This window comes from Hoplias malabaricus, chromosome 7, assembly GCF_029633855.1.
Source record: "Hoplias malabaricus isolate fHopMal1 chromosome 7, fHopMal1.hap1, whole genome shotgun sequence".
Classification (NCBI taxonomy): domain Eukaryota; kingdom Metazoa; phylum Chordata; class Actinopteri; order Characiformes; family Erythrinidae; genus Hoplias; species Hoplias malabaricus.
Genome location: NC_089806.1, coordinates 25,137,760 through 25,151,592, shown reverse-complemented (window position 1 = coordinate 25,151,592; position 13,833 = coordinate 25,137,760). Strand labels below are relative to the sequence as shown.

General features: G+C 36.4%; 1 protein-coding gene across 5 annotated transcripts in view; it reads right to left on the bottom strand.

Annotated features, from left to right (window-relative positions):
* The window catches only part of fryl (furry homolog, like), a 108,910-nt gene that overhangs the window by 75,403 nt on the left and 19,674 nt on the right, over positions 1-13,833 (bottom strand). For 2 of the 5 annotated variants that reach the window (XM_066677598.1, XM_066677599.1), the window contains exon 1: positions 10,602-10,738. The exons of 2 other annotated variants lie outside the window; for them this stretch is intronic. In XM_066677598.1, coding sequence (XP_066533695.1) covers positions 10,602-10,707 — 106 coding nt within the window. In that variant the 5' untranslated portion in view covers positions 10,708-10,738. Of the gene's footprint in view, positions 1-10,601; positions 10,739-13,833 lie in introns of those variants that run through there. One more of the 5 variants, XM_066677600.1, reaches the window with a different exon arrangement.

Genomic DNA, 13,833 nt, shown 5'->3' with positions numbered 1-13,833 from the left:
GCCCGAGTTCAAATATTTTTACCTTGAAATCATGGATGTAGTAGGATGTAGTTGCATATTGTAAACTCTCCACCGACTGAACGAGTCCCTTCAACAGCCAATGAGAACTGAGCACAAAAAGTAAACACAGGCACATGCAGTGGAGCGCTACAATGGAGGACGGATTAAACGGTAAAACTACAGTATATTTCATAGTGCGCACATGTCCCCATATAGATAGTATTATCGCCCCTGGCTTGCTCACTTGAGGGTTTTACATTTGTCTTTACATTTCATGTCAAATCTTGTCTTACTGGAATTCTGTGAAGCTGCTTTGTGACAACATCAGTTGTGAAAAGCGCTATATAAATAAATTTGATTTGATTTGATTTGATCTGTATGAGAACATAGTGCACCACATGACACACTGTTACAGCCTTTATTCTAATTTTCCATTCCAACTTAAATGACAACACTGTGGCGCACGCTACAGCCGTTTCTGAACCATTTAAGGTGGAATGAAACAGCAACTATGTGCTATTCAACTGTGCTATTCCAGTGTGACCATGTTTTCTCATCCACGACCCAAAGACATTTTTACGTGTTCTTTTTTCCTTTGTGGATCTACACAAATAGCAGCGCAAACAATAACCGCAGCAAGATGTACATCCGTATTTACCTGTGTCTCCAAGGAAAAGTGTATAGGCTCTCTGTAGCCTATACCGATATTGTGTTTAAGTGCCACTTAAACTACTGACTACTGATTAACATTCGTGGGCATGCGGCTCAAGGGCTGAAAAGCTAGTGAAAGGAAGGAAAGGAGTTTTGTTGAATATTGTGTCATTGCAATAGCAAACTCACTCAGCTTTTGCAGCTTTATTCATGACCAAAGCAAAGAAACAGAGAAGTCAATAGGGAAGTGACAGAGTTTAAAGTAGTAAGTAAAACAAATTATTAAAAATAAATTAATATTGACCTGGATTTTAGATAGCACCTTGACCTGAAGCCATAGATGCTATAAACCTGAATGCTATACCCAAGGACCCGCTTGTATAAAACAAAGGGATCAATCGAGGCTACTGCTGTGCCATGTTTGCTGGAAAATTTTTGATAAAATATGCAACACCACCATGCTGCATATTAAAAACATGTACACAACATAACAAAATGACTACAAAGAAGACACAAAATACATATTAGCTTGTCCCTTTAATAAGAATCATAATAAAATAATAATAATAAAAATGCCTTTCTCCATTGTATAAATCTCACTTCATAGCACGATTGAAAGCTGCACATTGTTGTGGCTTTTTCAAATTATTCTTGAACATTAAGTTGACCAATGTAAAGTGTGCACATCATTGTTGTGCCTGGCTGAAACTAATGGGGAAAATATACTTAACATTTTTAAATGTGAAGCAATCATAAGACAAATGTGCTTAAGGAAATCGAACACAGCCCAACCCACATTAAAAAAAAAGTGTTCACCCTCAAGTTTCATGCAATTCTATATTTCCACCAGAGAGGTTGCCAATTCCTCAAACTAGCCAAAATTACACAGCACTGTTTTAAGAAAGGTAGAGCTCATGGCAGAGCTCCATGAGAAATGGTCAACAGCCCTCAGCAGGTAAAGATGGCCTCGCCCTTTTATGCAATCTAGGTAAAATGACTAAACTCACACCAGGTGTCCATCATCCACATCTCTTCCATACACATAATCCAACCCTCTACAGTGCCTCTCAGTGTTTGGAGTAAACAGAAAGATCCTGGTCTTGGATCCTGAAAAGGAGATCTTGTGTAAATAGGCCGAGATCATTAGGCGTTCAAAGAAAATGCGTGATTTCTCAAACTGCGTCATAAAGACATGAGCATGATTTCTCATCAACTTACACACACACAAAACTTTCCTTTTCCCCATATTGTAACAGAATCAAAATCTGACATAATTAATTGACATAAAATCTGACATAAGATTTCAGAAAATAAATCCAGGTAAAATAAGCAAAGGAAAACTATTTTTTGTTTTTATAAACACAATTTCAAACTGCAACCAGACTTGAACTAAACTAAGACCATGATCCTAACAAGCCCTTACACTACAAGGCATTGCCAATTAAAAACTATTTCTCGTCCAAAGACAAATGAAGATGAACTCCCCATGTACAGATTAACCCTTTCGGGTTGAAGAACGCGCCGACGCGTCAAATACGACCATTCAAGATGTTTCTATTAATATCTTAGCGATAACGCTGTAATATAGTTCAAACACTCTCTGAATGTGCAGAAACTGCTCTTTTCGATTGCATATTATCGCGAATGTACGCAATACTGTACATCCCGAATTACGAGTCTATGTATAAGCTTGAGACACGCCTCCTCTGCCTTTTGCCGTGTCTAACTTGTGCATTCACTCATTTTTAAGACTCTGATTTCAATCACCAAAAAAATTCATTCACATGAGTAAAGGGATGTTTTCACAAGAAATATAAAGATTTTCTAAAATCAGATTTTAGTTTTTCAGGGTTAGATACAGATTATCTCTTCATAAAATGCTCTAGTTCACATGGGCCTCTCTTAACGAGAGAGCTGAGATCGTTCTGAACATTTTGATATAAAACATATGGGCAATATATTATAATACAAGTACTTTAAAGGCGAATTTCAGAAAATTGAGAAAATGTCCTTAGAACCCAAAGGGTTAATAAGCACTGCAAAACACATTCCACCTCGTAAGTTCCACGAAATCTATCCCTACAAAATATGTTTCAATACATTCAGGAAGACTGAGGTTAAGAGTGTATCCAGCACTATATCCAAAACAAACTGCTAGTTTAAAATAAATTATATATATATATATATATATATACATACACACACAAGTTAAAACAGTTAGCATCTCCAAATAGTAATTCTATACTAAAAGAGACAACTCTCTTAACTTTCAGTGAATGTCATTGTAAAATTTTTGGACAATTTATATAGTTCCAATCATCATGAAATGTTCAGACAATGTGAAGGACAGCTGCTGGGTTCCAATAATATAGTAAACTAAGAATCCATTAAAAAAATTATTTCTTTGGACAGTGATGATAGGTAACACATTCCACAAATTCAGCATTCAGCAAGATATGAGGTTTACTATTATACATGGGTATGGGATCACTATTTGGCAAACTACAGTTTACTGTTGTCCTTTCTATCTGGGTTATATATGGTGATTAATGACTTGTAAGCTGTTTACAAAATAATTAATAACTATTAATAAACAATATGTAAACCACTTATAAATCTTTATAAGGGTAGATGTACTCTCAAGTGGTATGTTGTATTTATTACTGACCATGTGTTTCCATGTAAATAAAGGCTTACTGCTCAGAAATGAAAATTTCTTGTGCAAAAAATTTTACACAGCAAATGTTAAACGTAAGTTTGTAAAATCACAATAGAAAAGTAAGCTATAGACATGGTATTGTTTGAATAATGATAAAATGTCACTTAGATTTGTTGCTTGTGAGAGCAACAATAACCTTTCCTGGTACATTTTCTGGAAAAGATGATTTTACAGATTTCTGTGAAAGTACAAGTCAACAGCTGAGTCTCCCCAAACTGTCTGTGAAAGGATTTTTTTCCCCTCCCCATGAGGGCACAGTGAGAGTGCATTTCCTGGAAAGAGCATTTTGCACTCAGAGACAGAAAGAGAGAGATGAGAGGAAGAGGAAAATCAAAGCACAATAATCAATATGGTAATTCAAACCCTAAATCCATCTTTAGGTTTACAGGACAAAAAAAAACATCTAAACTACGATGCCAGCTGATGATACTACTGCCCCACAACAGCCAGAAAGTATTTTACAAACAGCCCTTTACTGTCTAGGGAGCATTAAGACTGCTAAAGAATAGGCTGTAGTGGACACTTAGGTCCAATCTAAAAATCAAACACTCTGTGTACCTTTGCCTACTTTTTAGCCTTTCAGTTACTGTATCATATTTTGTAGTCTGGAACTGGTTGGCAACACTCTCAAAAACAGCTCCATTAGATAGCAGATATTGAGGAGTCAGTCAGAGCCGATGCACCACTGCAGGGCTTGCGGAGCTAAGCAGCACTGGAGCCATGATGACATCAGCAGCCTGAGCACAGGCTGTGAGACTCAGCACACCTTGCAGGAAACAAGCGCACCCGTCAGCAGCGCAGGAACAAACACACAGATGTACACGCACAAAGCGTCCTATAACTTAGTCATAGAAAGAAGGACAGATAAGAATAAAGATAGAAGAATCAATCCCCTTTAATAGACAAGTTATTTTGGTTACGTTTCTCACCTAAAACTCAATAATGTAATTATTCAGTCTGTTAACTTATATGATGTTTTAGTATTTCCAAAATCCCTTAAGTAGTCTTAAAATTTGAAGTTCAAAGAAAAAAGCTTCTCAACATTGTAAAAAGAATGGATAAAAAATGGAATCTGATGTTAAACTGGTGACTTCTAAAAGTCACTTTCAGAAAAACAAATAACTAACTACCATCAAATGCTGAAATCATCCTTTGAAAATGGTACAGATCTGTAACAAGTCAGAAATCCAAAATCTAAAATTTTGCCCTCACTTGTTATTGCAATCTGAACGGATGCTGTGTGCAACTTTTATACTGCAAGCTCTATTGTATTTACAATAACTGAAAGCACATTAAGGGAGAACTACTTACTTCTTGCACCACTTGGATCATAAGTGGTTTTGGCAAAACTTAAGTCACATCTAGTAATGCTGCTCTTTACTTTTTTGACTCATGTTGCAGGCAAAGCTGGAAAAAAAAATGCCCTGATACAGTTTAAAGTACGATTTTAAAAATTCACACTTGCACATGCATCTGGGACTACTGCTCTAGACAAAACTGAAGGAGAGAGAGAGAAGGGAAACAGAGTGTAATGAATAAGTTTGTTTCTCACAGAGGAAGCACGAGTAGCATTGAGTGAAGACACACCCATTACTACATACCACTTCCTACACTGCCTGACTTCACTTTCTGATTCTGTTTCTCTATTTTTCCACTTGAAAGAAGACAAAACTGTCAGAATTTTAAAAAATATATAGCCAATTTATTCTAAGGGAAGAGTAAGGAATTGTTACTAAGGAAGAAAAGTGAGAAAAAGAAAGGAGATTTAAATCTAATGAACTAGAGAAAAAAAAGATACAAAGAATAATTAATTAATTAAATGAATATTATTAATAATATTAATTGGCATTATTTGTTTCATTGGCTTACATCAACTGAAGCTGCATCAACTGAACATAACTGACAGTATGTCCAAAATCATTTCCAATGTGCTTAGTCATATCACTATTAATAACAGGCTCAAGCAGAAAATTAAGTACAGTTTTTACATGAAGCAAACAATAAAGATAAACATTTTAAAAAAAAACCTGTGGTACATTAGATTCTCTATCAGGGAGGGGCTGTTATGTTAACTCATGAAGGCTAGGCAAAGGCTCACCTGCAACCATTACATCTACGTCTCCACAGACTGGCACACAAACTTATGCAAAAAGATTTCCAGAGTGCTTGGAGAGATGCAAATCAGCAGGTTCTTGTATACATGTCCCTTAATACAAGAGACTCCACCAATGCCCTATAAGCAAATGAGGCTTTATAGTTACTGCATGACACTATTTACACACACATTGGTCCCCACAATTTCCATTTGTTATGAAACAGAGTGAAAGTGTAAGTCAGAGAGAGAGAGAGAGAGAGAGAGAGAGACAGAGACAGACAAACAGGGCAGAGTGTGAGAGGGAAAGGGTGTGAGAGAATGTGAAGAGGACAAGTGAGGGGGAAAAAGAACAACAACTTTAGCTTACCAGGCAATACTAGGTGGGGTGAGGAATTATTTGGAATAGGGTGTGAGCTGTCGATCGGCAGCCAAAGAAAAAAATAAAAAAAGTAGTTACTGGGAAATTTTATGTTAGTAGTCCTATCTTGTCATTAACCAAGAACGGAATGACCCCTAACAGAAAGTTGTGCTCTCTTCCAAAAATGGTTTAAATGAAACCCAACATTCTGAAGAGTGATGATCTCTTCTGTGACAATACTTTATCCCTGATTTGTTTATTTGAATGCAAAGAATATAAAATACTAATCCATTGTGTTTTCCTCTTATGTCATCATTCACTTCATGGCTTATTTGTGTTTGTATTGTGTTGTTTTACTGCCAAATGTAGAAAGCATGTTTTTAAATTTAAGAGCATAATTTATTAAGCCCTTAGGGACCTTTGTTGTTCATGTGGAGAGGGGAAGAAGGAAGAGAGAAGGGGGGGAAAAATAAATAAATAAAAAATAAAATAAAGCGTGTGCTGCTCATGTTCTGATTTTCTATGCTTTTACCTAATGTGATAAAAACACATTAAATTAAAAAGAGAATGAGTACAAATGTCTGTGAACTGAAAAGTTTATAGCCAAAATTGCGCTAAAGAATCATCATGAAAGATTGTTGTAAATATTAAATTTTATTCAAAAACAACATAAGCGTAATATTTTTCTTCATTTAACTTAAGTCATTATTCTTACATTATTCTTTATTTTTGCCGGACCGCCTACAGGGTTGGCCTAGAAGAGGCATTTGCGCTTACAGAAAACAACAGGCTTTCCATGATCATACAGCAACTGACCTGATAAACTATTTTTATAATTTACTTCTTATTATTGTAAACAAAGACATTAATATGAAGCACCAAAGCTTCTCCAGACTTCTCCAGATGTATTTTGGGCTTTCCTGTCTCTGAAATGCCAGAAACACCTCTGTGACAATGGCTATATGGCTAATGGTGGTCCGGCTAAACTAGGCTTGTCTAGTTTCTCTTTGCTCTTATTTTTAACTGGCTATTATTATTGTTGACGTCATTAGGTCATATTTAAGTTTCATAAGAGCATGAAAACCAATAAATGCTTCATGAATAGTCCACCAATTTTAGAAATATACTTGATATTAAAAATGATCTGGCCAAAACAGATGTTATCAAAGCTCATAGCTGTGTGTTTCAGGAGTTACTGGTTTCATGGCAGTGATTATCAATAATTTGACAAGTTGTCACAGCCCCAGGCTTTGCAGTGCTGCTTTGTATTACATTTAGAGAACAGACTATTTTTGTGCTGTTGCCTTTGTATTTACAAATAGAAAAATTTACTTCTCTGTTTCCCTGTTCAGACAAGCACTCCAGAACGAACCACACCTATAACAGAGTCTTTAAAGCCTACAAAAATATTTATTCATTCAATATTAAGGAAACCAGTGATTCAAATCTTTACCATTTTCACATGGTACTTATTTGTGTATTTATATGGAACAGAATGTCTGTCATAATATAGATGTAACACAGTTCCTTATTGTTAAACCATATATTTTTACTTCATCTACAGCAGTCCGTAGCTTTAAATTTAAACACAAGCACTTATGTAACAGATTAAACATGGCAGGCCTTGCAGGCCTGCAGAAGACTGGTAGCTTAAGAAGCCTGCAGATCAGGATGTGTCGTCTTCTTTATGTCACACTAAGGTAAGGTGGGGTACAGCCACAGTGCTAGGAGTGGAGAGGGAGTGGAATCATGCTTTAGGGATGAGCACACAGACACAGCCAGAGCCATGTGCATGTCCTGGCAGGCATATGAGCATACAGAGATGATCAAACAATGGCAACTCATCAATTCTCCAGGGTTGTGGTAAAGTCATACACTCTGGCACACACTCTTATGCACACAGATCATAGCAGGTCTGAACACTGCTCATTCTAAAGGCTTGCAGTTTTGGTTTGAGGATTGTAATGTCATTTTTAACAAACAAGGAGGTTGAATTTTTACATGACCTTTTACCTGCTCATTTGATTGATAAAAATCAGTCAACAGTATGTGTTTAAAAAACACAGGTGTGTGCGTCCTGTGTGCTATTAATCATCTTTTACCTTCTTATAGGTTGAGACTTGCTTTCACAATAATATTTTTATGGTCAGGGACCAAACGCAGAACTTAATTTCAAGTTGTTCTTAATGGTATTGTGGGACTTCTCTTTCAACTGGCCAGTCTTGCAAAAAAAAAACAAAAAAAAAACAAAAAAAAAAAACACTACTTTAAATATACATTTACATCTTGAATATTTACACCCCAAATCACATAGACCATCCATATTCCTGGACCTCAAGCCTCAGGTTCAGCTTAAATAATTTTGGTACAGATTTTTAAACATGGCAAACATTATTTACTATCTTTGATTTACAAATATTTTTATTATCCAATTTTTCAAATAATGACAAAAAAATAATAATAATAACTTGCATTTTTAGTTGGAAAGCTCACAGAATACTCTCTGGCAAACATCTACATTCAGATCATGATTCACAATACAGAGTTCATCATTAGGTGTTCTAATCAATATTTAAAACAAAATTCAAGTGAGGAAAAGTTAGAACTATAATAATGTTGAACAACTTACAACAATAAGACTAGAAGGACACAAAAGCGTGCTGTATCAGTTATTGAAATTCAAAAAACTTTTAGTTCAAACAATACAAGGGTGTAGAATTAGCATGGACAGAAGTGATGTGTCCCCACCAATAATATTTTCCCAAAAACAGTGTCTCCTTAACCTAGAGGTGCAGAAAGGGTTAAATAACGTTCTCTACTCATACGGCCACATATGGCCAGTGTGACTGGCTGTGCCTTTCCCTGCTGTCATGTGAGAATCTGGTTGTTAGCAGCACCAAAACTTGAAGGAAAACTTTCCAGTCATATGCGAGACTTGCTCTGCAACACTCAGATGCAACATGGATGACACATGGGAGTCAAAAGTGAGTGAGGAAGGCAGCAAAAAAAGGTGGACCGAAGGAGCTATTTTTCAAAGAATTGTGAAAGTCATTTAAAGTCAAGTTCGCTAATAAAACGAGTTCATCATAATAACGTTAATGGCACTGCATATTGGTTGGAAAGTGGCAAAACTATCTGGATGAAAATATGTCCTGTAATTTCATTGACACATTGAGAGAGTATTTTTTGCTGTGATTGTTACCGTGTTGGTGTTTTGGAGATTATGCAGAGCTCTATCTGCTTTTATTATTGCTGATAATATGAGACCTGTTTCACTATGGCTGAAGTAAACTACTTTGTCAGTCACTGTGCTGCTTCGCTGATGGTGAACAGACCCAATTTAGTTATTACTCTGGGCTCATCACTGCAGAAAATGCACTACATACCACCTGAAGGCAGGCAGGAAACCAGCAACTTGTACCAAAATAAAAAATAAATATATAAAAACAATTCTTGCCTTGCTTAACTACCTGATGAATAGAGAAGCTCTCCTTAAGACAAATATTTTCTCTGCCAATACCCAACTAGCACAAACATTTTACCAAAGTGAGCATTCATCAAATGCTACAATACTAACGTGACAATCGTGACAATTTTTTTCTTTTCTTTTTTTTTTTTAAAAACACTCGTGCAAGACGCAGACAGGGTGTGAAGTTTATGATTAGATGCACACCTTTTGTAAACTGTGACACAGAATTGTACACTGAAGTATGTAGAATTGGTTTTCAGGTTAGACCTAACAAACCAGAACACTGTCTACACCATATACATTTCAGATACTATTTGCTAGGGTTAGAATAAGGGTAACCTCAGTTTAATCATTACCTAAACGTATATGAATGGTCAAGAGGTCACACCAATTATTTTCACAGCTTGTTTTTTCTCTACAATTCAAACTATGGTCATAAAGCTGTCCCTTCCTCTCCACTACACACTGATTGCATTCTACCTGTCTTGTTTTTAGTCATGGGTAGACATGAGGAGGTTGGGTTCCCTTTTCAGTCTAGGTTCCTCTTTATGTTCCTTCCTAATGCTCTGAGGTAAGTGAACTGATCAGAAAAGCTTTAACAATCAAGTGGGTCCAGTGTGTTGGTGTGGATTAAAGGGACAGATGAGATAACATTCAGTTTTACTAAGTATAAAGCAGGAAATGGCTCATATCAATATCTCCAAACATGACTAAAAGATTATGATAAATTATCTCAAAACTTTCAACATATTCCAATAAAACACTGTAACACTTTAATGCAGTATGCATCTGAGCAGTGCTTAAATTTAGAGCAGTGTAGATATACACAGCTGAAGGGGTGAAAGGTAAAATGTGTTCCAATTCTACCCTCAGCTCTCAGAACCCTTGAACAATTGAACTTTAGTGCTGCTTCTGCTCACACTTATACAAAGTCATCAAATTGCAGACTTTAAGAAAGGCCATAGAGCTTAGGGTGGGAATTGGGAAGGGGGTGTGAGAGCTCTGTAGAAGACTGTGGAAGTTTACTTTTCGTGGGAAGCCCGGATGATTCAGCTCTGGTGTAGATTTTGGTCTATTAATTTTGAGATCTGAATTTGAAAGATATGAACTTATGAATTTGAAGCTTTTAAATCAGAATATTTCTATAAGTTCAGTACTCACACCAAAAAGCATTATTTAAATTAGAAAATTTGTATGATAGTATGATAAATTACACAATTAAATACTTCAAGTTTATCAAATATTTGTGACAGCTCTTTAGCATCATAAAGCACTCTATAAATAATATTGAATTAGCTTGAATCTGTACCTTTGGTGTAATACCGAGTCAGTCGTGGTGGACGGGTTGCTTGGGCTGACCCCTCAGGGTCTTCCTCAATAGTTTGTCCCATTGAAAGCAGGCTCAGACGCTTCATCCTCAGCAAGCGAGGGCCCGTCTCCCGTGACAACAGCCCCCCAGGCTCCCCCAGTCCTCCACTGTCCCCGGAGATGACTGTGGGGACGAGGCTCCTGAGAAACTCCATGTGTGTACAATTTCACTCCAGACACACAGTAAATGTGCCAAGACACACCATCTTCTCACAGAAAATAAACGTCTGTAACTAGACAGACAACTGCTGCACTAACACATAACTTGATCAGGCCCAAACTTTCAGAGTGAGAGAGTTCACTCTCCGCTCAGAGACTGCTAAAGTGTTTTTTTTTTGTTGTGTTTTTTTTTAGCAGACATAAAAATTTATATAATCTAAGAAGTTCACACCTCTCCCTTCAGCATCAATGCTCTGTGCCATTTCAGGAGCATCCATGAAGGCAAAGTGCATAAAAGTAGAATCCATCGCTCATATCCATATTGGCAACTGCAGCACAAGCAGGCACTTAACTGTAGTTGTGAACCAGAGCACACGACAAGTTACATATCCTGCTGTCCAGCTGTGTTTACTGCCCCTATAGAATCACCTGTGCAGTCCCTCCCTCTCTCTCTCTCTAGAGCCTAGCCTTACCACCTAAGGACAGACAGAGCAAAAAAACAAGTGAGAAAACATCGCAGGTCTTTCTCTTTCTTTACAATGATGTAACTTGATGGGCGGAGTGGCACAGGTTGGGTGCCAGGCACTATCTAGGTGGAGTCAGGACATGTTCAACAGAAGATAACACGTCTGGGCGAGTAGCCAATACAAGCACAGAATCTACTAGTCCCGCCCAGTTATGCCTCTTCTCGGGGGATGAAAAGAAAGGGAGGGAGTGAAAGAGCACACTTGCCCCAGTGAAAAGGAGGAGGGAGTGACATCTTTAGTGTGCCTGTTAACACTGATAACACAGCAATAACCCAGAAGGTCAGAGCTATATACTACATAGCACACACTTGCATACAAACTGACCCATCCTGTTTGACCTCCTTTCCAAAAACTGTACCAAAGACATCTAGTTTTATTTACAAAGCACATGTTAAGTTTTGGTTTTACTTTACCTTTGAAAAGATGTTTTTTTAACAGAGGTAACTGCTGCCAACAGTGTGACCATACCTTGGTTTATTATAGCATTTAATACTAGGGATAAACTGATACAGAATATTTTGGGCCAATATGATAATCAATAATTAGGACCTAGGTGCAGTTGATCCTGGTATTAATAACTAATCATTTTATCTACTTTTATTTAAAGCAATTCAAATTGGATAGAAGCAAAACACATTCTTTTTATCATAGAGAACACATGTGTTAGTTTAAGTGTAGCTAATTCATACTTTTTAAAAAATTACTAATGGTTCCTCATGAATTTGGAGTTTGGGGTGGGGTGGGGGGTGAGATTGAAAGAGTGTGTGCAAAGTTGTTCATTATGTTTCAGTAAATATTCCAGCTGCTGAATGACTATTTATTTTCACATGTTTTATACAAGAAGGGCTCCTGCACTGTGATGGTTAGGAGTATTTTTCTACCGTTTTTACCTCAAAACAGAAAATCTGTCAAAGCGACGGAGATTCATTTTTACAACTCTGTACTGAAATCAATTGGGGCAGGGGGTACATATCCTAATTTTCTAAATATATCCTAATTTTAAGGTAAAAATATTACATAGTGTTCCTTTCACTGGACCTAAGAGGCAGCGCACCTGAAAAACAACCCCACACCATAATTGGCCCTCCACAAAACACTTGGCACAATACAGTCAGACAAGTATCATTCATCTGGCAACTATCAAACCTAGACTCGTCCATCGGATTGCCAGATGGGGAAGGGTCTGCGCTGCTCTAAAGTCCAGTGGTTTTACACTGCATCCAACACTTCCCATCTAAGCCTTACATCACCAAGCACAATGCAGTGTCTCAGCCATGGAAACCCATTCCATGAAGCTCTCTAAGCACTAATCTGAAGGCCATATTAAGTGTGAAGTTTTGTAGCAATTGACTCTGCAGTAAGTTGGCGACTAGGCCTGGGAAATAAAAAAATATATACATATTGCTATCATGATAGACAAGTCAGCACAATAATTATGTTACAGTTTTTCAGTGTGTACGTATTTAGTTATCTCAGTACAATAATCAAAATATCACACAGGTCCAGTAAAATATTTCCTTGTAGATTTAAGCATTTCCATACTGTGCATGTGTATTATACTTGAATAAATATTTTAAATGAGAGTCAAGTCAATAACATTCAAAATATTTGTTATATTTTCTTTTCAAATTGTGAAAAATTGAGAAATTAATATAAACAATTAATTGCAATAACATTTTGTCCATAATGCCCAGATATACACAGGGTTATTTTAAGCTATATGTTTTTCATTTCTGAATATTTCCTTGTTTACATTTTGGCAGACAGATCATATCACACAAGGAAAAAAGTGAATGTTATTTTCCTTGTTTTAAAAAACATTTTCAAACTTAAACCTACCCACTTATTCTAGTGTCAGCGGTCAACTATCAAGTTTCTTGATAAAATGACAACATTTTTCACCCTAGAATATTCAGATATAAACTTTTTAATATGTACATTATTCAGTTTTACTGGAGTATCTGTTTGTGGTATTATATTGTGGTAGTTCACCTACCTAGGTGCCAGAGGTTGCACATCCCAAATCCTGAACTATGCACTAGCACATTACTCAAGGCAACTTCCAGAAACCAAGCAGTCGAAATCACAGCAATAAATCATAGCCACTAAGGCCTTGAGTGTAATTTTCCAAACAGTTTTTCAGGCACAGAAATCACTGTGATGATGCTACTGCTAAAATTACAATGTTTAATCATGTACTTCAAATTGTACAATATTTATACTCATTAGAAAATTAAATGAAATTGCTCAGTGCACCTTAAATTGTGACTGTGAACTTTAAGCATGTTTACCAATATTATGGCAGTTTGGGCAATATTATGGCATTATCATAAATACAAAAGATTACTCCATTATACATTTATATATTTAAGACAATTCTAAAATAACAGACAGCAAAAAAATAAAATAAATATAAAATAATATAAATTATTATTAATAACAACAACATGCAGCAATACTTTGGGTCATGAGGTATTCAAGTACTCA